At 38.9% G+C, this 26,645-nt stretch overlaps 1 protein-coding gene across 3 annotated transcripts in view; it reads right to left on the bottom strand.

Annotated features, from left to right (window-relative positions):
* The window catches only part of tex9 (testis expressed 9), a 125,099-nt gene extending 98,463 nt beyond the window's left edge, over positions 1-26,636 (bottom strand). Inside the window, exons 1-6 of one of the 3 annotated variants that reach the window (XM_048615980.1) lie at positions 26,468-26,636; positions 25,330-25,427; positions 24,400-24,463; positions 22,579-22,652; positions 11,029-11,077; positions 6,676-6,752 (exon numbers count right to left, since the gene is read on the bottom strand). In XM_048615980.1, the coding sequence (XP_048471937.1) occupies positions 6,676-6,752; positions 11,029-11,077; positions 22,579-22,652; positions 24,400-24,463; positions 25,330-25,427; positions 26,468-26,494 (389 nt within the window). In that variant the 5' untranslated portion in view covers positions 26,495-26,636. The remainder of the gene's footprint in view (positions 1-6,675; positions 6,753-11,028; positions 11,078-22,578; positions 22,653-24,399; positions 24,464-25,329; positions 25,428-26,467) is intronic. The other 2 variants (XM_048615981.1, XM_048615982.1) reach the window with 2 other exon arrangements.
* Positions 26,637-26,645: the final 9 nt, after the last annotated feature.

The following is a 26,645-nucleotide window of genomic DNA, read 5'->3' as shown; positions in this document are numbered from 1 at the left end:
ATACACACACACGGACGCGCACACTCACATACACACACTGTCTCTCTCTCACACTCACACATTCTGTCTCTCTCTCTCTCACACACACTCTCACACACACAGTCTCTCTTTCACACACTCACTGTCTCTCTCACACACACACACAGACAACATAGACGCGCACACTCACACACACACACACTGTCTCTCTCTCTCTCTCACACACACACACTCTCACACACAGTCTCTCTTTCACACATACACACACACACACACAGTCTTTCTCTCACACACACACACTCTCACACGCATACACAGTCTTTCTCTCTCTCACACACAGTCTCTCTTTCACACACACACACACAGACACACATAGACGCGCACACTCACACACACACACTGTCTCTCTCTCTCTCTCACACACACACACTCTCACACACACAGTCTCTCTTTCACACACACACACACACACAGAGTCTTTCTCTCTCACACACACACTCTCACACGCACACACAGTCTTTCTCTCTCTCTCACACACACACAGACACACACACACACACACACACAAATCTATGGAGTGAATTTGTAATTGCAGATACATTCTATTTTGTTCAAAAAGCACACAATTCATTGAAATTCAGTCAATGTGGCATTTTATAAATTCCTACTTTAAAAATAAAACCAGTCTGACTCCAAACCAAAACATAAACAGTTTCTAAACAAGGTGTCACACTAACATCCATTGTCTGACCTAAAATATCACCTCTTCTTTACATTGATAAAACCTTCAGTTCTCTAAGGGCATTGACTTGAAAGAAATTCATGGATTTACATACATATATTAATCAACTAAAACCTTCTAACTGATTAAAGATTTAACAGCATCATAGGTTTGTTTAATACATCCTCATCAATTGTGTGACCGTTTGATCTTTTACTTGTAAATTCTGTGTTCTGTATGCTTCTTTGTCACTTCACCTGACAAAGGGGCTACGCTCCAAAAGCTTCTGTTTTCAAATAAACCTGTTAGACTACAACCTGGTGTTGTGTGATTTCTGACCTTGTCTACGCCAGTCCAACATCAGCACCTCCACATCATGGCTAATCTGACCGTAGCTTGAAGTCAACTTTCCTGTCTCTTTCTAATAATACTCAGCTTCCCTGTAGATCAAAAAATGTATCATTCTTAGCCTTGGGTGATCAACTGGTAGCAAATGGGAAACCGAAAATTCTTAAACTCTCCACAATATGTGACTTCAGACCTTATTTGGTGACCTGCTGAAATTCGGCCTGATTATCATGGCTTCCAGTCTGGTGGGGAACACCCCAGCGAAGGCCATTGAACCAAATAAATCTCATCCCCAATCATGCAAGAAATCCCTGACCCTGGAAAGGTCACTTGATAATGGGAGAACTGTGCAAGGCAAATTGAGCACTGGCCCCACACAGAGGGCTGTGAATGCCCTTGCTTTCTATGCAAGGCTGCCTCAGTGCAGTTGCAAAATCCAGCTAACTACATTGTTGAATTGTATTGCAGACTAAATCCAAGGTTTTCAGTCTCATTAGCATACTTAAAATGCCAACAACATCTGAAAATGGATTCGCTGCCTGCACCTTGCCTTCCTCAGTAAAATCCTGACATCAGTAAATTGCAACCCCTTTCTTGGAGAATCTTTTCCATTTAGCCTGAACCAGCACATATTTTCATCCAACCTTCTAGATTGAAAGTTTGTCTAAAACTCTGCAAAACATAATTGGTTAAGGAAAAATCAAATCCAAAAGATACGGTTTCAGAAATGTTCACCTTGATGTAATGTTAAATGTTTAGTGAATATTGCACCACAGATCTAGGACTTAATTACTACGATAGTATAAGCATATACAAACCTCTCAGTTTAAAAACAGAATATATGATCTATTTGTATAGCCTTTCAGTCTCAAATTGTAATATATCATGTTCAAATTTATGGTGTGAAAACAAATGTTCACTAGAAGTATTTTTACTTATTTCAAAATTTCATAATCTTAGTAAAACGTTTGACTTTTCATAAGTACATAAGAAACTGGAACAGAAGTAGGCCATTCAGCTCAAGCCTTCCCTGCCATTCAAAAAGATCATGGCTGATCTGCCCTAAGCCTGAATTCCCCTTTCATGCCAGCTCATCCAAGCCCTCAATTCCCCAATATTTCAAAGCCACTCTGCTTCCTCTCTGCACGCTTAGTGATCCAGCCTCCACAATTCTCAGGGGTAGAGAATTCCAGATGTTTATAATCCTCCAAGAGAAAAACTGCTTTACCGTCTCAGTTTTAGAGTGTCTATTTATTCTGTAACTATGCCCATTAATTTGAGATTTCCCTACTGGCAGAAACATGTTCTCAACATCTACCCTGTTAAACTCCCTGAGTATCTTGTATATTTCAATAAGATCACCATACATTCTTCAAAACTCTGATGAATAATGGCCAAACCTATTTAACTATTCTTAGTAGGTCAATCCCTTCATCCTAGGAATCAGCCTACTGAGTCACTTTTAAACTCCCTACAATGCCAGTATCTCTTTCTTAAAATAGAGTACAAAACAGTACTCCAGGTGCAGCCTCATCAACACCCAGCAGAGTTGTAACAAAACTTACCTATTTTAAACTCCAACCCCTTTGCAATAAAGGTCAAAATTCCTAATTACTTGCTAGACCTGTATCCTAAATTTGTGTGCTTTACGCACAAGCACACCCAAATCCCTCTGTCCTATACTTTCTTCGGAGACTATCCATTTTCATAAAATCTGCCTTTTGGTTCTTTCCACCAAATTGCATGACCTCACAGTTTCCTACATCAAATTCAATCTGCTAAGTTTTTGCTCACTTATTCAACACATCCATATCCCCTTCTTTCCTCATCACAATATGCCCTCCTACCTGTTTTTGTACAGTCAACTAATTTGTATAGATGACACTCTGCCTCTCCCTCTGACACATAAATATAGATAGCAAATGATTGAGGCCCTAGGACTGTTTCTAGCGATACTACACTAATTACATCTTTCCAAACTGAAACACAGACCCATTATTCCCAACTTTGGCCATCACACAGAAGACAATCTTCAATTCAGGTTAATACGTTACTCCCATACAATGTATTCTTATCTTGTGCAGTAACCTTTTATGTGACACCTTGTCAAATGTCTTCTAGAAATCCAAATACACTATAGCTACCGGTTGCCCTTTATCAACACTGTTTTTATATCCAGAAAATTTGTCAAACATGATTTCCCTTTCACAAAACCATTTTGACTTTGTTTGATTGTACAAAGCTTTTCCAAATGTCTTTTTTTTCCCCTAATAATGGACTCCAGTATTTTCCCAATGACAAATGTTAGATGGGCTGGACAATTGTTTCCTGCTTTGTGTCTCCCTCCTTTCTTGAATAGGGCATCGCCTTAACAGCTTTCCAATCCACTGGAACATCTTAGAATTCACAGTTGTGGAATATTTCAACCAATGTCTCTACTATCTCTGCAGCCACTTCCTTTGAAGTCCTTGGTCGCAAGCAATCAGATCTTGGTGTTTTGTCTGCCTTTAGTCACATTAGTTTGTTAAATGCTTTGTCCCTCATGTTACAAAATATTTCCTTCCATTAGCACTTTATTTATCTCATATCTTTGGGATTTTTAAGTGCCCTCCACCATGGATACCAACGTAAAATATGTTTAAATTATTTGCTATTTTTATGTTCCCAATTATTAATTTCTGGAGTTGCACCCTCCAAGGGTTCCACTTTTCCTCACCTAATCTCTGTTTTTATATACCTTTAGAAACTCATGGTGTTTGCTTTTATATTTCTTGCTGATTTATTTTCATATTAAATTTTGTCTCTCTTTATATGCTCCTGGTTGCTAAAAGTAACCCCAATCCTCTAGCCTATCACTAGATGTCACCAATTTGTATGCCATAGTTTTTGACTGGATATTCTCCTTATCTTTGTTCTCAAACAAGTGGATGTGTTTTTGACAAATTAACCTAATTGTCATTTGATATTCCAATTTAAGTCTCCAAAATTGGATATACTCTTTTCCATGAAAGGCTGACTTTATAGGAGGTGTATATATTTGTTAAGAGCAGTGAGACAATGACCAACAAAATATTTTTTGAGATGCAGGCAGCAATTTGGACTTCAGTGTAATGAATGTTATTATAATACACATCAATATATTATTCCTGCCTTTGATTAGGTCAGATATATTTAAACTATGGTCCCTGGGTCATATGTAGCTCTTAAATCTTTTCTATTAGACTGCAACCCCCTTCTTTACCAGGCCTCCCCGTCCATTGCTTTTCCTGTTTCATCACAGGTTTTCCTCATATTAAACACTCAGTAGCCAGGACAAATAGTTTTGCATTAGTATTAAGTAAATATAAGGAAAAATCTGCTAAATATGTTTTAAATTATTTTTATGCCACTAGCATCATGTGTTTGAATTTCGCAGGACCAAGCTGGCACTCATTGCTGCTTTCCCATTGATGGATAAATTTTAAATCCATCAACGAAGGAGCAGCAGTTGGAGCACAGCTTTCCAAATCTCTAGTTGCACTGAAGTGAAACAAGGAATGCCAGAGACATGTATAAATAAAAACTGTATTCTGTACAGACAGTATTCCTTAAGGCTTTCCAAACTACTAATTTAAAAGTAAGAGGTGCTAAGATAATCTTTAACTGTTTTTCAGCAAAATCTTGGTTGAACTTGTGATCCTCAGCAATTCTCAAATTACTGCACTGATCACACAGGCCATACTCTCCTTGCCTGAATGGCACCATGCAAGGTTGTCCCAATGAAGGCTATATATTTCTCAGCCCTGATTAGCCATTGTTTGGTATCTTCCCAATGAATAAGTGGGACTGGGAATTCACAGGAATTGACGATTAAATCTGTACCCCACTGCGGTAGTTGATCAAATATGTCACAGTACACTAAACGTGAACTATTTTTAAGGAGGGAACTATTGTGCAATTATTTCCAGTGTTAAAGTGATTAAATGAGTGTGTGCCTTGCAAATAAATTGATTTTTTTTTTCTCTAGATTAGAATTGTCACAAAATTTCAATTTACTGCTCTCCCCAGAAAAGCACATTGTTATTTCAACTTACTTTTAATTAAATATTACATAGAGAAATGTATAGGATTAGCACAGTATATGGTATCCAATCACAGTATCATTATCATGCACGCTATAAAGCAAAGAAGTGCTACATTGAGCACAAAAAGTAGCTATTTCTGAAATATTGCAATGTAACTCAAAGCAGGCATGATTTAAGAACAAACCCCAAATTACTTTACAACTGAAATGTTGTACAACTGGAAGGCATGGACATGAATATGATACTCAATTTTGGCTTTTATCCTGACGATTTATTTCTAATTGTCCTTGCGTACTTACTCAAATGCAAAATATTTAAAATAACGTGTTAATATCCAAGATTAAAGAGCCTTCCGTCCAACCAATCCAAGCGGAATATAAACTAAACTAGTCTCACCTGACTGCTCCTGGCCCACATCCCCCTAAACCTTTCCTATTCATGGACTTATCCAACTGTCTTTTAAACATTGTAATTGTACCCACATCCACCACTTCCTCAGGAAATTCATTCCACATGCAAACCACCCCCTTAAGTAAAAAATTTGCCCCTCATGTCTTTTATAAATCTTTCTCCTGTCACCTTAAAAATATGCCCCCTACTCTTGAAACGCCCCATCCTTGCACACCATCATAAAGCATTAGGATGTACATCCCTAATGAAGTCTGGTTTCTATCAAGTTATCAGCAGAGGAAAAGGTAGTCAGACAGAAATGGTCCCTGCTACTTTGTATATTTCTTAGAGAATGATTATAAATTATTGATTATAGTTTTTGGAAAAGGGACTTATCCAGGCATGACCATATATAGTTGGGCATTAAAAAAAACAAACTGAGGAGAAGGATAATTGTTGAGAAAACACAATTAGAAAATCACATCAGTGCATATTAATCAAGATTAGTCACTGCCAGGCAATCTACATCAATATGACAACCTGTATTGTGCGTCAAAATAATTCAAGAAATAAGAAACAATCAGTGAAATACTCTGATAGGTTATGTAAGGTATCTTTTTTTTAAACTGGTAGCCATCATCTCTCTCAGACTACTAACAAAGTACACTATACTACCAACCTTTACAAAAAACTACATAGGATTAATTAAGAGGTATTAAGAACTGCCGATGCTGGAGTCAGAGATAACACAGTGTGGAGCTGGAGGAACACAGCAGGCCAGGCAGCATCAGAGGAGCAGGAAAGCTGACGTTTTGGGTCTGAAATTTCTGAAGAAGGGTCCCAACCCGAAACATCAGCTTTCCTGCTCCTCTGATGCTGCTTGGCCTGCTGTGTTCATCCAGCTCTACACCTTGTTATCCCTTTGGACAGTGGTCTTTAACCCTGACAATTTGAGGCTACTTCTTTCCTTCCCATCTTGAACTTCAGCTCAAACAGACAGCACTAAACAATATGGAAGTGAAAAAGAAAAAAGTTTACAGCACCACTGTGTTACAAAATGTGTTTAAAGTTTTGATATGAAATGCAGAGCTGAAATTGCATTTTGTTTCTTGGGTTTTCGAAATACTCAACACTGAATTGGACATATGGTACAGAAACAGTGGAAAACTTTACCTTGTCAATTTCTTTCCCTTATTTGCTGAACTTGGTCTGCTTCGTTGTGTGCTTTTCAATCCAACCTTATTTTTGTTCTGAAACACATAAAGGAAATATAACTACAATTATTTTCACTTAATGGCTCCTAATTCAATGCGCATCTTGCCTTATGCATTACAAATTTCTTCTTTCCTGTTTGTTATTATGTTCATTCTTGGGGTGTGTCACCCAGCATTTGTTACCTATCCAAATTTGTCCTTGAAAATGTGGTGGTGACCCATCTTTTGAAATCATTGTGATTCTGGAGCTGGTACACACACAGGGGGAAATTCCACAATGTTGATTGTTGATAGTATTTCAAGCGTAAATTAACCAAATACATTAAATAATACTTACGAGGCCTACGGGGAATTCTCCTTTAACAGGAACTGATGAACATTAAGTGGCATATGGGATACTTGCCTTTATTAACCAAGGCAGGGAGATTATAAAACATCGGTTAGGCCACAACTAACAGTACCGTGTACAGTTCTGGAATCTACATTAGAGAAAGGATGTGATTGCACTGAGAGGGTGCAGAGAAGATTTACCAGGATGTTGTCTGGGTTGGAGAGTTTTAGTTATGAAGAGGTTGGATAAATTAGAGTTGCTTTCCTTGGAGCAGAGGAGACTTCCAAGGTAGGACTGTTTAGAAACTATGGACAATTCAGTAGTCTAGGAAATCAAAGAGCTGAATTTTCCTATTTTCAGTTAAAGTATTTGTCAAGTAAGATTTATGGGACCCGATCTACCATGGCTCACAGTGACTTTTCCTACGTAAACTTCTGCTCTTCACCTAACTGGTTATGGAACCAGGCTTTCTGGCACCCTTCTCAAGCAATCATGTGGTTGTAGAGGTTGATGTGCCTATCACCGTTCGTGCCGATTGTACCATGTTTAAAGTCCACCTGCAAGTTTGTAAGCCAGGAACTGGCCCTCGCAATTTGGTCCTTAGCTGTTATCAGTCAGTGCCCAGAAAGCAAAGCTTGCTCCCCACAAGGTGAACAAGAACCTGGAGGTGATTGTGGTGAGGAAGGCAGGTCTTTTTCCTGTTGGCTGCCAGATCCAGCCAGCCTGGACCAGACAGCAAACCAGGTCAATGTTGTGTCGGAGGTTAAAAGGAATGCCCAGCTATACAGGAAGAAATTGAATGATCTTCTGTGTTTCGCAGGTCCCACCATTTTCTCTGCTACCTCACATACACAGTGCCACCACTCACTTGAACTCTGCCACAGCACACACATCTCATAGCTCATGGACTACAACTCAAGTCAATGATACATTGCATGCATCATTTCCACTCAATAGTTCTTACCTCTGGGCAATTAGGGTTGGTTAATATATGCTGGTCTAGCCAATGATGTCCACATCCCATGAATTAATAAAAGAAAAAACCTGATCCTCCCAAACTACTGACTATTTCTGCCCTGTACTCTTTCAGTGGGAACACTTCACCACCTCTCCTGTTCCTGGACAAGCAATCGGCAAGCTCCGGCCTGCAGGCATACATTCTGACTTAGATGTTCGGAATTCACATCATCTAGCTTTTGAGGGAAAGAGAGGAAAATTAAAGTGGCATTTAAATAAGTTGGGGCTTTAATGAAATACAAATGCATGGAAGTAAGGCTGTTGCTGCTCAATGACGAGATTCTGAAGTCGTCATTTAAAGCTTAAGGGAAAAATCAGAAAAAGAATTCTCCATTTTGAAATTCCGATTTTTTTCATACATTCATGAGATGTGGGCATCTTAGGCTAGATCGACATTTATTGTTCATCCTTAATTGCAAGTTAAGAGTCAACCACATTGCAATGGATCTGACTCACATGTAGGCCAGACCACGTAAGGACGGCAGTTTCCTCTAATTAGAGAGGGGAAGTTTAGGGAAAATGTGGGCTTACAAAGCAAGAGGATACGGTAGGTTTACAAGGCAGTTATTTGGCTAGCAATACTCAAGGTGGGACAGGAAAGGACAGAGTGTACAAACATAGAAAAACAGCAGCACTAAGTAGGAAAAAACAGCAGCAAATCGGGTCAAAGAATGTAAAAAATGGTAAAAAGATAAAATTAATACATCTTTACCTGAATGTGCATTTTGAGCCAAGGTGAATGAATCAATGGTGCAATAAAAGGCAAAAGGCTATGATTGTATAACCATCATGGAGACATGGTTACAAAGAGATCAAAGCTGGGAATTAAATATTCAGGGGCATGTGACGTTTCTAAAGGACATACAGAAAGAAAAGAGTGGTTGGATAGTGGTGTTAGTACAAGATGGATCAAGTACTATTGCAAGAAATGATGTAGGATCATAAAATGTAGAATCCAAATGGTGAAGGTAAGAAATAACAAGGGAAAGAAGATACTGCTAATAGTAGTCTATTGGTCCCCTAACAGTAGCTTTTTGGTAGGACTGAGAATAAATCAGGAGATAATGAGGACAGGTAAAAAGGCAGTACATTAATCATGGATGACTTTATTCTTCATGTAGATTGGGACAGTCATGAGGAATAATACGTAGAGTACATTTGGGACAGTTTCATAAAACAATAAGCTACAGATCCAACCATGGATCTTTTGGATCTGGTGATGCGTAAGGAGGTAGGTTTAATAAATTAAAGATTCCCTAGGAAACAGTGAATATATATGGTAGAATTTAACATTCAGTTTGAGAGGGAGGAACTTGGGTCAAAAACAATGCTAAGTTTAAATAAGGGAAATCTCAAAGGAGCAGGGTCAGAATTAGCTGGAGTGGATTTGGAAAGTGGTTTAGCAACAAAGATGGTTAAGGAAACATGGCAGATGTTTAAGAAAATAGTTCATGGTTCACAGTAAAGATATATCCCTATAAGAAAGAATGACTCGAGGAAGGGGATAAGCCAATCACAGTTGATTGATCATGGCATTAAAGATAGCATCAAATTGAAAGAGAAAAAAAATACGATGTGCCAAAGATTTGTGGTGAGCCAAAGGATTGTAAATGTTTTTAAAACAAACAAATGACAACCAAAAAAGTTATAAAGAGGCAGAAGTGTATCGGTCTTCACAGTAGAAAACACTAATAGCAGTCCAAAATAACTAAATGATCAAGGGCCAAAAGGAGGAGAGAAATAATTATAACTATCACTAGAGAAAAAGTACAAGGGAAATTAATGGGGATAAAAGTCAATAAGCTCTCTGGATCCAATGGGATGCATCCTAAGACAACAAAAGAAATAGGTACAGAGATAATGGTTGCACTGGTAATAATCTTCCAAGAATCCTTAGATTCTGTAAAAGTCCCAAAGGATTGGAAACGGCCAATAAATGTTTTTGTTTAAAAAGGGAAGGAGTCTAAAAACAGATAGCTATAGACCAGTTAGCTTTATTGGGAAATTATGAGAGTCTATTATAAAAAAGATGTAATAACAGCATTTACAAATACATAACATAATCAAGCAGAGTCAGCATGGCTTCACAATGGAAAATTATGTGGTCAAATTTACTGGAATGTTCTGAAAAGCAGAATAGACAAAGAAAAAGCAGTAGATGTAATGTATTTGGATTTTCAGAAGGCATTAATAAGGTACCACACATTAGGATACTTAATAAGATACAAGTCCATGGTGATCGAGATAGTGTATTGGCACGGATGGAGGACTGCTAACTAATAGAAGACAGAGTTGGGATAAGGAGGGCATTTTCAGGATAGCAATCTGTAACCTGTGGAATGCCACAGGAATCAGTGCTGGGGCCACAATTATATACAATATATATTAATAACTTGGATGAAGAAAATCAATATAGTATAGCCAAGTTTGTAGATGACCCATAAATAGACGGAAAAGCAAGCAGTGAGGATGACACAAAGAGTCTGCGAAGTGATACAGACAGATTAAATGAGTGACAAAAAACATGGTCGATGGAATATAATGTTGGAAAGTGTAAGGTTATGCATTTTAGCGGAAAGAATAGAAGAACTGAACATCATTTAAATGGAGAAAGATTGTAGATAGCTGCAGCACAGAGGGATTTGGGAGACCTCATGCATAAATCTCAAAAAGCTAGCATCCCAAGTTCAGCAGGTAATAGGTGATGCAAATGGAATGTTGGTCTTTATTTCAAAGGGAATAGGATATTAAAATAGGGAAGTCTTGCTAAAACTATACAAGGCACTAGTCAGACCACAGCTGAAATACTGTGAACAATTTTGATCCCTTTATCTAAGGAAAAATGTACTGGCACTGGAGGAATAGCTCCTTATCCCCAGAGTTAGGGACACTACCACTGACCATCTCAGACCTTATAAGTAGAATAAGCATCAGAAAAAGCTCAGCAAGCATTTATGTTAATACCTTTGTTATTTTAGTTTCAAAAGATACTCCATCAGAAGGAACTAATTCTCTGAAAAAAAAACAGTATATAAATACATATTTTGATTTTGGTTCATGTGCTGTATTATAGGTAAACAATCATTCAAATATCAAGCAACCATAAGTCATGACTCATTCTCTTAGATGTCATCTTGCACAAGAAGAACTTTACTAAATGCAAACAGGCACATTATAGTAATGCATGTATTAACTATAACTATTGAGTATTGTAATAATTGAATATCTCAAGCACTTCACTGTTAACTTTAAGATCAGTGTCTATTTGTGAATTTATGCTTCTGCATCATTTAAGTTCACTTTCCTTGAATTGGAGAGTTTAGTTAGGTCAAAATTTTACTCATAAGTTGCACATAATTTGGAAGTTAAGTCCTATGTCTCAGGAGATTGCAGAAAACCAGATGGTGTTTTTTTCTTTCAGATGTCACCTCCTATTAACTGTACATAAAACAGCACTTCTTAAATCAGAAGATCTAAACTAAAGTCAAATCTGTGTGATGAGCAGTCTTCAAATACAGAATGCCAGAGAAAGTATATATTAGAAAAGGAATTGATAGCAATTCAGCTGAATTTAATTTTTTGGGGAGTTGGGTTGTATTTTCTTCCTCCTCATTTTCCTTTCCTGGGTCTCGCAACATATCCACAGCTGTGTCCTGGAGGCATGGTACTGGGATATTTCAATGCTTTCAACAGCTCTGCAATCAGTCACTCTACGATGTGGAACAGCAGATGTGGTAAGTCTTCCTGCAATTTCCCTGTCTTATTACGATCAAACATTGAGCCTTCGCCAGACAAATACAAGAGCAATCGGTAACTCAATGTTACTGCAGAATAGGCATAAAGTCTTTACTTCAACACTGTAAACTGTAATTTATCTGCACCAAATACCTTGGGCTTTTTCAATGGCACAACAATTATATATGTAAATTGATTGTAGGTTCATGAAAATTACACTGAATGTTATGATTTAAAGGCAATAAATAGGTCACATTGTTGTTCTACTAGTTCTTCCCACACAAAAAGTAACCTGTAGTTGTCAGGCAATATTAGAACACATACTGGTCAAATAAATCAGTAATAAAATTGAAAATCCTGTAAATGCTCAGCAGTTCTGACAATATGGGATGGATTTAATGCAGCCCAGTGCAGTGGAAAACATAGTGGCCAGACCCACTTAACCATGGGAGAGGGCCTACAACAGTCTCCCTGATAAAGTAGGAGGCCAGAAGCACCTGACAAAGACCTACTGGCTGCTGATAATGGGATAATAATTTGGTTCATTAATGATGGCACAGCTTTGATTGGCCCTCAGTGGGCAGGACTTCTGTGGGGGAGGCCTGATGGTTGCTACCTAAGTGACTGAACAGCACTTGATTCTTTGGGCCTCCCACTCCTGAACTGATCATCATTCCTCAATGGTTCTCTGCCCAGTGGGGAATACCTCTGCTAGCTGACAAAAACCCAGCTCGTGTGGACACAGAAACAGAAACAGAGTTTCAGGTAGATGACCTTTCACTAGAACATTTCACTATTTTAACATAAACCAATTCCTGTGGTGATAATAAATGCAAGACTTTTAGTAGCTTAAAAACAGCCTGCTATCATATATCAAAATCCCTATGTTATTCATAATTAAAAACTAAGTTAGCTGGGTCTGTATAATTTGTGACATGTTGATTCAGAAATTTGGTGCAAGAAATTTGCATGTAACAAAGTATCTGATGTAAGATAAGAAAATGTGACTCAGACAGTGCAGCAAACCACAAGTGAGACATATTGTTTTTATAAAATTGGGTGAGTCAGAGATGGAAGAAAGGTAGTTGGAGAGAGTAAGGAAATGACAGAAATACTACACAAGAATTCTGCTTCAGTTATCAGAGAGTGGAAATTGAGACTATTGATATATATGAGGTGGGTGTAGAAAAATTCATGGAGTCTATTAATCAGAGATGGCATAATTAAAGAAATGACTCAAATCTAAGGTAGACACTCACCAACAGGAAAGTGCTGAATTTGTAAAAGAATCCAATTTAAGTGGTAACCGGGTGTTAGGCATAATTTTTAGTCTAATATTAAAGAATGATTCAAAAACCGTAGAAGAGATGGGAGAATTGGATTATTGGAGAGGTATTAAGTATGAAGGGCTATACTTATGAAGGTTTGAGATATGAGAATGTTCCAGAATTGATTCTTAGTTTATGGCAAGTTAATTGATCTTAGCTGAACTGAGTGAGGTAATAGTTTATTTAGCTTCAATGTCCCCATTCAAGAAAGAAAAATATTTTGCTAGAGTTTCCAATTGTCCAGGGATTTCCTGCTAGAAGTGCATATATGGATCTTGGAAAAGGTTTGGTTCTACTGTCACGACCCTTAGTCATAAAATTTGATGGCATTTCAATGTTCAGGCTGACAGAGCAATAAAGGTCATTTTGCAAGATGTCAGATTATTTGACATCACTAACGTTTTTGGAACAGTAACCTCATATCAGTCACATCCATACGAGTAAGGGAAGAAAACTAAAAGAGGCTGGGGTGTGCTTATTAAATGTGTCTGTGGAATGTTACTGTTCATTTTGATCAGAAAAATCCTAGGTCAAAGTTAATGATCTCAGTTAAGTATTATGAGGGGTCACAAAAAATGGTTTCAGTATTGCCAGACCAACATGGAAATACATAGATAAGTCAGCTCTATGCCATTATTGAAACAGTGTATTAAAAACCACTGAACTTCAGTGGAGTCAGTTTCAGGAAAAGTAGTATCTTAAGTATATTTATTTCAACACCCACACACATAATTAGTTCTGAAAAGTTTTACTGGTCAACAGTGACAAGTAGAAGACAATCTAAATAACAAAATTAGTGTCACAAAGTAAATCTCAGTTGATAGACCAAAGCTCTGGCTTTAGATGTATCACGAAAAGTTAATAGAAATACAATTTGATGTTCAGTATGGCAAACAGTGCAGAAACATAGAAAATAGGAACAGGAGAAGGCCATTCGAACCTTTGATCCTGTTCTGTCATTCAATACAATCTTGGCTGATCATCCTACTCAGTACCCTGTTCTCACTTTCACCCCACAGCTTTTAGCCTTTGACCCTTTAGCCTATATCTAACTCCTTCTTTTAAAGATTTTATCAAAGAACTGTCCTGTAGAATGAAAATTTTTTTAAACGTTATTAAACTTAATAGATTAAAAACAACTATCTTCAAACATTTTTGAAGGACTGGCTGATGCGATGAAATAGTAATGAGATCAAAGGGGAGGAAGTTCTGAAAATACAGCAAGAATTGAAAAACTAGAATTCTGACATTAGGAAATAACTTTCCAATTTTCCCCTTAAGTTTTAAACAACAACTTCAGAAACTCACTATTTAGCGGTGACCACCTTATTTCCATGCATTTCTATCTCATCATTAGCCCAATATGCCTCATTTCTACAAGACTTCCAATTCAACTCTCCTTCTCAGATATTCATCAAACTGTCTCCACCACATGTGCTTTACAAACATTGTCCTCCCTCATCTTTCATCCACTCAAATTAAAATGGGCAAACCACAGCATCATATGTTCTCCTGGTTGAACATCTCACCCCTGCAGAACTTCATTTTAGAACTCAGGAACTATTATGATTTGCAGGCGTCTGCCAAGTTGCTTTAGCACAGGGAAACACATGCATCTCATGCATCTACACAGGATGCATTCATTTCTTACCACTCATTCTGCACTCACTTGGAGGCTGCCAGCCTCTGTATTGCATTTTAGCAGATAGGCTCTTCAGTTCTAAGTTATAGGCTGCTAGCTTCCGTGTCTTGCATTGCTTTTAGAGGAGAGGGATAGGCAGGCAACTTGTCATATTTCAGAGTACTGAACAGTCAATGGACGGACATGTTATTGTACAACACCATAGTGCATCAATGTCACACCTACAGTACATGCCAGCAGCTTATGCAGCGAATATACCGGATGTGTTTCAATAAAATGGCCATGTCTGAATGTCAAAGGGAAGCAGTCCTTATTGGGGTTAAAGGGGACTGCAGTCAGTCAGATATACTGTCACAGTGAATCTGATTACGGTTCAGGGATTGGTCATGGTCAATCACTTAGCCTAACCAGAGTTTAGGGATCCATCTCCATGCAGTCCATGGATTGGGATTGGGATTGGGCCATGACCAGCACTGGAACTACATGCAGATTAGTCGGTTGCTATGGGGACATCATTCTGGAGGTCACGTTATATTCAGTCAGGCTATCCTACCCAGTCACATCCTGGAGTGAATCCCAGTCAACCCTAGAGGTTTAGGCAATGATAGTCTTGAGGGGTTGTCAAGAAGTAGTCCACGGTGTGAAGAAAAAAATGGGAATCTCAGGTCAGTGGGATAGGGTTTATTGGACAGGGTCGCTGAAGGAATGATTACAGTGAAAAGCAGCAATTCAGGTGGGTGTGATCTCAAAGAGCATACGAGAGGACGTGGAGATCCACAAGTGGGAGTTTTCACAAACTACAATCATTCATACCTCCATATAAAAATGTACAGCCAAAGGCAGTTCACAAAGCCAGGGTCTCTGGGCATGGAGGGTTAAATTGGGAACATTAATGGTTATTTAAAGGGCTAAATGACAATGAAGGGAGGCTGAAAGGTCATCAAGGACACTGAACAGCCATACAAAAAGAAACATGAAGGATAGGGGAAACACTCTCCGTCTCAGGCAGAACATTCAAGTCACTCACAAGACTCAAAGTTGAAACCTTGCAATCTTCAACCTATAGTGAACTACATAATGGCTATCACTGCATACAGAGTGGGCAGAGTAAATTACTTCTTTCTGGGAGTAAAGTTAGTTGTTTGAACTGGCCCTGTTAGGTACAATTGCATTATCTGTTCCTCCACTGATTGAATAATGGTACCCCTAGAATGTCATGTGAATCAACAATGATATATACAAACTTGGCCACACTGCAAAAGCCTTCTCATTAATATTATAGGAGTGGCAGAAAATTGAAGCATCACCCCCCGACCTAGTGATGCTACAGCACAGATGAGTGCAGCTTGAAAAAAATGGTAAACCACACCCACACATCCAACCCCACCACCATCACCACCATCAAATTGCCCTTCATCAGCAGGTCTTTCCTTTTCCATGAATGTACAATACAAATTTTGGCCTCAAGCAATTATGACCATTATACAGTGGACACTAATTGCCTCCTTGTCATGTCAAAGCAAATGTAATCAGACAAGATAACTTTAAAGTGTCACCAAAGTATGACATTTTTTTGAAACACCATTTCATAGCTAGTGGAATACAATGCTTTAGAGTTGGCACATTCACACACTGAACTATAAGGGCCTGTACTGCGCTGTAATGTTCTATGTTCTATGTCTATGTACAAGAGGAAACAGACCCTTGGGTCCAACTCATTCATGCCGACCAGATATCCTAAATTAATCTAGTGCCATGTGCCAGCTTGTGGCCCATAACCCTCTAAACCGTTCTTATTAATGTACCCATCCAGATGCCTTTGAAATATTGTAATTGTACCAGCCTCCACTACTTCCTCTGGCAGCTCATTCCATACACGCACCACACTCTGCGTTAAAAAGTTGCCCCTTAGGTCACTTTTAAATCATTCCCTTCTCACCTTAAACCTATGCCCTCTAGTTTTGGACTCCACTACCCTTTCTATGCCCCTCATGATTTTATAAACTTATAAAAGGTCACTCCTCCATCTCCAATGCTCCAGGGAAAATAGCCCCAGCCTATTCTGCCTCTCCCTATAGCTCATTGCAAGGACATGGTATACAATGTGTAAAGGTGTCTTTTTTGGGAGAAACGGATGCTATCTTGGTGGCTTAGTGCCAGAATTCCTTGTTGAGCCCAAGAAGCCAGACAGAACCTAACTGAAACTCAGATAAACTAGTTTGGTTTGGACTTCCTTTATTGGGCTTATTTCGGTTGGTTGTAAGGTAAGCAGCCCCTGCTTATCACAAAGGACATGTAGATCCAGTTTCCTTTGCAGTCCTTGACTTTTCTGTTGTTGAGTAAATGTTTTATCATCCATCTGATTGCACACTTGATTTGTTTGGGTGATTCCACTTTCAAATACCTGCAAATTACAGATTGGAAAAACACTCAGTCGATGACACTGCACTAACATCACTTGGCACTTAGACTAGGTGCATTTTAAGGCTTTAATCAGCATATGATATCATATGATATCAAAGTGTTGTGTAGTGAACTCTCTCACGACAGGCAGTAAATTGAGAGAAATTCTTTTCGCCCTTCCATCATCAGTTAATTTCCAACAATTCAAAGTGTGTACATACTATTAAATTGCTCTGAAAAGCTTGAGCATCCTGTAGATAGCACTGAAACTGTGAGAGGCAGCACTTTGTGCAGCTTTCCTCAGCAACCACTATACTATGAGAATCAGTGAACAGACATGTAAAAGCATATCCTAGGCCATGCTCCCCCTAAGCAGTGCCCAACATTTTATGCACATCAATCGGCATGCTGACATGACGTCGGATTTTGAAAGTTGCTGCGATGCAAAGATCTCAGTGGTCCGCATGGAAGAAAAAGACTAAATGGAATGCTGCTCACAATCTTGAATGTCTTTGCGTTCCCTGGAAAAGTTCATGCATAGGAACAACATTTCTCAACAGAAACACGTGAAATTATGAAACTGATTCCATACTCTCACTCAGTGTGGCATTAGTGTGGAATGATATGAGCAGGCCAGGTACTAGCAAATTCCCTGACTATTGCCTTTAACCTCAGTATCCTCCACATTAACATGCAATGCATCGGCTGCAGACTTCAAAGTTAAGGTTCAAGGATTCCTGGTATCTGAGGCTATCTGCAGTCAAATTCAGTTCCTTGTGAGAGATGACTATACTTGTCAATTGCAATTTCAAAGATGCTCCTCATCTCTCACGTGAATCTCATATAACCACATCCTACAGTGATAATCATGACAGCAGATATTGTAACAGTACAAGTAAAGATATTCTAACAAAATGCTTGCTACCTACAATGATGCAGCAGTCATGTTACCTGTGTCCTCAGTATATTTTCTTTTTCCTCTCCCTCCAACTATGTCCATGTGCAGGCCTGTTGTCTGCAACTTGGGTTAGGGTCATCTAAGTCGCAGTCAAGGATCCCTAATTTCCGAGGCTATCTGCTGAAAGCAGTCAGTTTCTTGGCAATGTTAGGTGTGCGATTGATTTACTTATTAAAAATCATTTAGTTTTGGATTTGAACTTTGCCATATAGATTTTGTGCGTATTTGAGGGAGGTTAACCACTAACTTGTAAACATTTCTGTAGAATTGTTATTCATTTTAAAACACAGTATTAGAGAGAGATTCCCTGAAGAGTATGAGTTTTATTTACATTGGGAGAGTTTACGAGTGAACAAAGTAAATAGCATAGCATTATGATTTCCAATACAAGATTTTTTGGGTGACTTGGGGGAAACACCCATAGTTTGGAAAAATGTTCTGATTTCAATTGTAATAGTTTACAGAAGTCTTGGCTGAACCTCAATGGGTAAAATAATTTCTCCAGAGAAAGGGAGATAGGTTCAGGACTGTCAAAAAAACATAGGTTACCAAAGTGTAAGGAGGTTAGTTTGAAAGTTCCACGTCAGATGTGGTTAAAACTCTGAAGAGGTTATATGAAGCTGAGAAAGTTTAGGCTCAGTTGTATGAGGGTTCTGGGAAAAGGCTATCAGCTTTTCAAGACAGGTGATTGAAGCTACAGTTAAATTAAGTCCTTTGAATGTGAATGAGAATGAAATTCTCTCTGGTGTGAGTAAAGATGTAAAGGTGTGTTGTAGAGTCATAGAGTTATATAGCATGGAAACAGACCCTTCGGTCCAAGCCGACCATAATCCCAAATTAAACAAGTCCCACCTGCCTGCACTTGGCCCATACCCCTTCAAACATTTCTTATTCATGTACTTATCCAAATGTCTTTTAAATGTTATAACTATACCCACATCCACCACTTCCTTTGGAAGTTCATTCCACACACGAACCAGTCGCTGTGTAAAAAAGTTGCCTCTTGTGTCTATTTTAAAATCTTTCTCCTCTCACCTTAAAAATATGCCGCTAGTCTTGAAATCTCTCACCCTAGGGAAAAGACGCCTGCTACTCACCTTATCTATACCCATAATGATATTATAAATCTCTATAAGGTCAATCCTCAACCTCCTACACTCCAGTGAAAAAAGTCCCAGCCTATGCAGCCTTTCTGTAAAACTCAAACTCTCCATTCCCAGCAACATCCTGGTACATCTTTTCTGAACTCTCTCTGCCTTAACATATCCTTCCTTTTACAAGGCAACCAGAACGGGACAGTGTACTGCAGAAGAAGCCTCACCAATGCCGTATAACCTCAACATGACGTGCAATTTCCTATATTCAAAGGTCTGAGCAATGATGGCAAGCATGCCAAATGTCTTCTTAACCACCCATACATGTGACACATACTTCAAAGAATTATCCATCTGCCACTCCTCAGCTCATTGACCCAATTAATTGATCAAGATCTCTTTATAATCTTCTGATTAATGGGATTGCATTTTACTATGTGTTTCAAAACCTTTAAATTTGTGTTATAAATAGTTTGATTTATTCTATTTTACCTTAATTCCTTTTGTATAATAAACATGTTATATTGTTAAACCCAAATCTGCAGCATTGTGTATTTGATCCAGTGAAAGACCACATTGTTAAAATTTTTAAAATGATCCATCAAGCCAGATCTCAGATAAATTTGACCTGTCCAATCAGGACATCAGATGAGATCATAACACTTGTCAGAGACGAACAATGCTTGGCATGTACAATTTCTTTCAATCTTGGAACGTCTAAAGGGCTGCTCATCTCTCACATGGATTTAATCAGGTCTGACAGCAACAAAGATCATTGCATATATATTTACAAATGTGCAAAATTGTTTACAATTGTGTGTCACATGTACCACCCATTTGCCTTCTGTAAGCTTTTCTTTACCTCTTCCTTCATCTGTCTAAGTGCAATCCTGGCTTTTGCAGCTGATGTAGAGAGAGCTTACCCTGTATTTATTGCTGTTGGCCTAGAAGACTTGGGCATTCAACCCTGGGGCATTTGGGTCGAATACCCAGATGTAGGCTCACCATTCTCAGCTATAACTTCTGCAAGCTTTGCGATCACAAGAAGAGAAGACTTGGATGGGAGTTCCGAGAGGAAGCCTCTGGGGTCGTATGCATGGACCCTTGCTGGCCTCACTCAATCTCTCAGAGAAAAAGGAACACCTGGAGTAAGACCAAGATCCCTCATTCTCCTTCTCACATAGCTATTGATGCTGGATACCAATGGCTAGAGTGATGGAGTGCAGTCATGTGTATATCCTCTAGACAATGTGTTCTGGACCTAGGTCTTCATGGTAGTCACCATGGAGACAGACAGATGCATGCATGCTGGAGTCAATAACAGGATTGGTAACATCAATGGAAGCTTCCGTCCTTTGATGCAGTTTACTGACTGCCTCTGACAAACCTGCCTGCTGTTCCTGTGCCTATCTGTGCATTTGAGAAAATAGTAATGGCTGAGACTATGAGATAGTTTTCTTCCTGGGGCTGAGCAGGTGCCTGGTCTTTTACAGTTGTCTGAGTTCCAGAGCTGGAACATTTTTTCTTTGACTAGCTGCAGAAGCATGTCAGTGATGTCTTCACCAGATTGTGCTCCTAAGTCTAATCTAGATAAAGTACCTAGAGAAGTGAAAGTCTCTACGTTAGTGAAAGATGCTGGAATTTCCTCAGAGGGTTGAGTGTCTTCATCATCAGAGTTGAAGTTTAGGGTCTTTATCTGCAAAAGAGAGGGAATATGCTATGTAAGTAGGACAAAGTTTGACATGGTTAAGAATGAGTTGGCGTTAAGGGTAAGGGACAGTTGTGCAGCACAGTACAATGAAGCCTACTGGGTTGATTGCCCCTTGAGGTCTCCCTAACCCCACATGAGTGGATGTGCTCTCATCTGAACAACTCAAGCATTTTCTCATTATATGACTTCAGGAACTTATGTCTGCCATTTCCAATTAATCTTCATCTTCTCTTTCCAGTTGCAGAACATTTGTTTTCCCTTAATAAATCAAAGGAGAGATTGAGTAAAATGGAAGTAGATGAATGAGTGGTGATGCAGGATCAGCAAAAGTGATGTAGTTCCCTCAGTAATTGAATAGGAAGTGCAGAGGGAAGGAAGTGTTGGTAGTTCGGAGAATAAGGTAGCTCAGAGCAGTTAGGTGCACATGGTGTATGGAATAGTGAAACTTATAGTCTATGAGGCTTGGTGAGATGTGTCTGCAATGGCAGAGTTAGAGTGAGTGGAGATCCTGTGAGTGAGATAGTAGGGAGAAAATGCTGGGACTTGTAGAGCACACCAGATCATTGACCTTCTTCCCGCACTATTGTGTGTTCCTTTTAACCTCAGTCCCAGCACTGACTTCAGCTGTCATCTCAGTCCAAACTGACCGTACCTAGTAGTCAAGCCTCCTCTAGCAACCTACAGAAAAAAAGCACTGCCTTCATCTCCACTACCCTGTTCACCAGTGGCTCCAGATCCCTATCAGCGAAGCTGGGATCTAACTTACTTTGTTGGCCATTCTCTCTGTGCTAATGCTGAGCACCAATCTGACAGACACTTTCTGGTTTGAAGCATTTGAAATTGTGTGCAACTGGATTTTAAATATAGCACCACAGTGTGAACACAGATACCATCAGCGAACATTTCTGCCATGTGCTTTCACAAGAAGGGCATCATCGTCCAGACGCATAAGGCGAGCAGCAGAAGATTGCATCAGAAAAGCTGCATCAAACAATGGCAGCATGGACACATGACTTTCACTCAACAAACATTAGCACAAAATGGGAAAACTAAGTCTGTTGTCTCCTCCAGAAATGCATCTAGACTATGTAATGTGCATAGTTAGAGACAAAAATAACTGCAGATGCTAGAATCTAAGGTAGACAAATAGGAAGCTGGAAGAACACAGCAAGCCAGGCAGCATCTGGAGGAAAGAAGCAGTCAGTGTTATGGGTATTACCTTTTATTAAGACTGGAGAAGGGTAATACCCAAAATGTTGATTGCTCCTTTCCTCCAGATGCTGCCTGGCTTGCTGTGTTCTTCCAGCCTCCTGTTCGTCTACTTATGTAATGTGCAACGTATGTAATGGACAATGATCCAAAGTGAATAATTTTCCCACCTTACTCATAAAACAGAATTGTTGGTATAAAAAAATGGGAGTAAAATATCATAATAAATTAGTTGAGATTAAGTATAGTTGAGGTTGAGGCTCATGGATATTTATGCATGTTTGCACTTTAGCTTGCTGGACTATTCCTTGATCAGGATGTCAAACTTGAAACTATCATTTGGTATGACAAAACTTCACATGAAGAAAACATTTAAGGTACATTATTCCTGCACAAATAATCCTTTAACATTGTTCAATGAATAATTATCTTACCTCATTTTCTCATCATTCATAGCAACTGTGCCAAGATGTGATGATGATTGAGACAGCATTTCTTCTTGTCCCTTCTAGACACATAACCAAACAATCTTTTTAATCATCTAACAGGCAACAAAACATGAAGATAGTAATAAAGGACCACAAGATCTGAAGTTAAATTTGGATGTTATAAAAGTTAGAAAAAGACGAAAAGCAAATTCAATAAACAAGCGTCCTGTGAAAATACACTTTTTGTTTAAAAGTGGAAGGAAAACATAGAAAGGACATTTTTGTTCGAAATACTATATTAAATCACAAAAATATAAAGTATTTTGTCTTTTATATATCTATCAACATTGGGCTGTTGAATAGGGAGGTTTTAAACATACTGTATAATTCCAATAAAGACAAAGAATTAACGAATTTGCTTTCTAATATCATTTGTATCAGTATCCATTATTAGGATATTCAGATACTTGCAACTGTCATTAAATTCAGAAATAGCGTCATTTAAAACCTCCAGTTTTCAGCTGTGGTTTTATGATTCCCAGAAACAGGGAAGGGCAGTGGTCAGTAATACAAAAATAAAATCACAGCTGAAATAACACTGCTATTAAAAATCTGATTAGTTTCTTCAGGGAAAACTCTCAATATTTTGCCAATCCTGTTGCTAAGTCAATCAATAGGGGATTTATAGCCCTTTACGTGATTACTTGCTCTCACTTCCTAAAACCAAGGCACCAATATTTATGGGGAAGAAGGGGATTGGACAGGAGAAATGGAAGGAGAGTCAGCCTGTCATGACAGAAGTTTTGCTTAAGGGAACCAGGTGAACACTGCTGCTATTCATGGCCCACCAATAGTGCTGGAGAAAATACCTATCAGTATCTAGAGCCTGATGAAATACAGCAAGCAAGCACAAAATAAAAATCAGGATCCCAGCCTCAATGGGGCACCTAATTTAAGTATACTGAACTGTCCTGCCTCTTCAAATGGCAACAGGTTCACATGTGGCAGATTGGAAGTGTGATTCAGAGTTTTACATAGCTTTAACGCTCCAACTATAGTGAGGGTAGAAATTTAATCACCTTCCTGCCAAGTCTCTTGGTCTTATCTCGACATCCACCCAATAAAACTGTGAAAATCGGCAAAGGGAATAATCAGATCAAATTCACTTTCTGTTAATCAATAAAACAGCGGTTTGCAGTAACACGTCTTTTGAAACCTGTCCTACAGTTGGACATATTTAGATGGTATGTTATAATCCAGTTGTGAAAATATGCATTCATTATTTTCTCATTTTTCCATAATGGGCAGCAGTATGCAATACTGACATTTAAAAGATTCTTAACGACCAAGAAAGTTATGCCCAGTATCCAGACCAATCTATATCCCTCAAGTAAAGGTCAGATTATTTGGTCATTAACATGATACATTTTATGGGAGTTTGTGCACTTAAATTACCTGCTACATCTTTTACATTTTAAGTGACTACATTTCAAAAGAACTTCTTTGGCTGTGAAGCACATAAAGGTGTTTAAAAATGCAAGTCATTTTCTTTCTTTAACCAGAGATGTGAGCTTTAATCTCAATGTAAATTTGTGTTTGAATTTCTTAGAGGAAGAATTTCAAATCAGATGTGCCATCCACTGGTTTGCTCAAAAACTGGCAATGTCTGCATATCGTTCATCGTGCTTGCTATTGATTTGAGGTCATGTCCATATAACTGCTGTGTCTTCTCCCACCAACTCAGAATAGGAGAAATTGGGGAAGAATATGTCCAATAATGACAGCAGCACAATTCAAAATAGTCTCCTTCTTGGTAACTAAACTTACCATAACTTCTTCAGCTTGGCGGACCAGATCAGCTGTCTTTGCTTCTAGTTCTGCATTTAATCTCCTAATTAAACACAAGTTTTTTTTTAGAAATTAAGTTAAGCTCTATATTATATATATATGTATACATATATTCATTTATTACACATGCACAGTGATATTGTAGACCACAATGTTGGTCTTTATTGCAAGGGATTAACATTTTTTCATTCATTCACAGGATGTCAGCGACGTTGGCTAATTTATTGCCCAGAGGCCAGTTAAGAGTCAACCACATGTAGTCCAGACCAGGTAAGGATGGCAGTTTCCTTCCCTAAAGTGCATTAGAGAAACAGATGGGTTTTCTGACAATCGAAATGGTCATCATGAGACTCTTATTTAGATTACTACTGGATTCAAATTCCACCATCTGCCGTGGAAGGATTCAAACTCAGGTCCTCAGAACATTACTTGGATCTTTGGATTATCAGTTCAGCAATAATACCATTAGGCCATCATCTCCATCTATTTTAAGAATAAAGAAGTCTTGTGACAAACGTACAGGGCTGTGGTGAGATCTCATCTGGAGTACTACACAAAGTTTATGTCTCCATATTTAAGGAAGTCTTTACGATAGTAAATGTTCATGGCATTAATTCCTGCTGAATAAAATGGACTTATGCTCTCTGGAGTTTAAAAGGTTAAGAGGTGATCTCATTGAAATATACAAGATTCTGGATTAAAGCTGTGGATGCTCTACTGTTGAACGTATTCAAAGCTGAGAGAGACAGATTTTTTGGCCTTTTAGGGAATCAAGGAAAATGGGGCTGAAAAGTGAAATTGTAGTCAAAGGTCAACCATGATCATATTGAAAGGTAGAGAAATGGGCTACATGGTTGTCTGTTATTTCTTATAATGTGATATATAGGTTAATATAGATGTTATTCATACTTGTATTCTTCTTCTTTAGCCAGCAAATCTCCTGCAGACACATTTCGTATTGAAGCTGATGAATGGAAGGCAGATTTACCAGACATAGCTTTCTTTGTCTAGATTTAAAAGCAATTCAAATTAATTGTAAGGGAATAAATTTTAAAGATATAGCAGAACTATTCGTCATGTGAACAGCAAAAGAGTAGTTTGAATAAATGCAAAAATATATCATCATCATCATCATAGAATCCCTGCAGTGTGGAAACAGGCCCTTCAGCCCAACAAGTCCACATCAAACCTCAAACAACCCACCCAGACCCATCCCCCTACAACCCACCTAATCTACACATCCCTGAACAATATGGGCAATTTAGCTTGGCCAATCCACCTAGCCTAGACATCTTTGGACTGTGAGAGGAAACTGGAGCACCCAGTGGAAACCCACGCAGACGCAGGGAGAATGTGCAAACTTCATGCAGCCAGTCGCCCAAAGGAGGAATCAAGGACAAAAACAGAAGTTGCTGGAAAAGCTCAGCAGGTCTGGCAGCATCTGTGAAGTAAAAATCAGAATTAACATTTTGGGTGCAGTGACCCTTCCTCAGGCTGCAATCAAACCTGGTTTCCTGACGCTGTGAGGCAGCAGTGCTAACCACTGAGCCACAGTGCTGCAATATGTAGCAGGTTCTTCTTCACATAGAACTAGTTCTGTTTTAGTTCCAGAAGCCAATCAGAAATCAGAGTGTAAGGCTTACTCTGTTAATAATGACAAATTATGGTATAGACTTGTGACATCTGGCCCTTAAATCAAATTTGCTTCTTTTGTATTCCATATTCAAGAAATATATTTATTTATATTTCAGATCACTGTAAACTTTCTATCTGTTTCAGCATATTATTATTTTAATAAAGTGCACTCCACTGTAGGGTGCATTGATATGGAGTGAGCGATCATTTAAAAACAATGATTTCTACCAGAATGGGCCAAAGACGGGCCATGAACAGCAGCAGGCCGCGGGTGACACCCCTGCACAAGATACAAGGCTTTACACAGCGAAGGCAGCTCTGGCCGGCCTTCCCCAGGCCCGCTGACTTCCCTTCCCCGGGAACTCTCCACAACGCCGAGACCCACTGCTCCTAGACCCCGCTTGCCCCTCACCAGGATCTCAGATTGCCGCTTTTCCATGGCGTCCCCCTGGTCTGGTTTCCAAGGCGATGGAAAACCTCGCGAGAGTTGCAGCTGGAGGCTGGTTCCTTTCTGTTCCTCAGCCCACGGCCACGAACACTGACAGACTGTCCCCACCCTCAGCCCCCACCCACACTGAGACTGTCCCCAC

The sequence above is a fragment of the Rhincodon typus genome, chromosome 33 (genome assembly GCF_021869965.1).
Source record: "Rhincodon typus isolate 14 chromosome 33, sRhiTyp1.1, whole genome shotgun sequence".
In the NCBI taxonomy this organism is placed as follows: domain Eukaryota; kingdom Metazoa; phylum Chordata; class Chondrichthyes; order Orectolobiformes; family Rhincodontidae; genus Rhincodon; species Rhincodon typus.
Note: the sequence above shows the minus strand (reverse complement) of the source record. Positions and strands in the feature narration are given on the sequence as shown.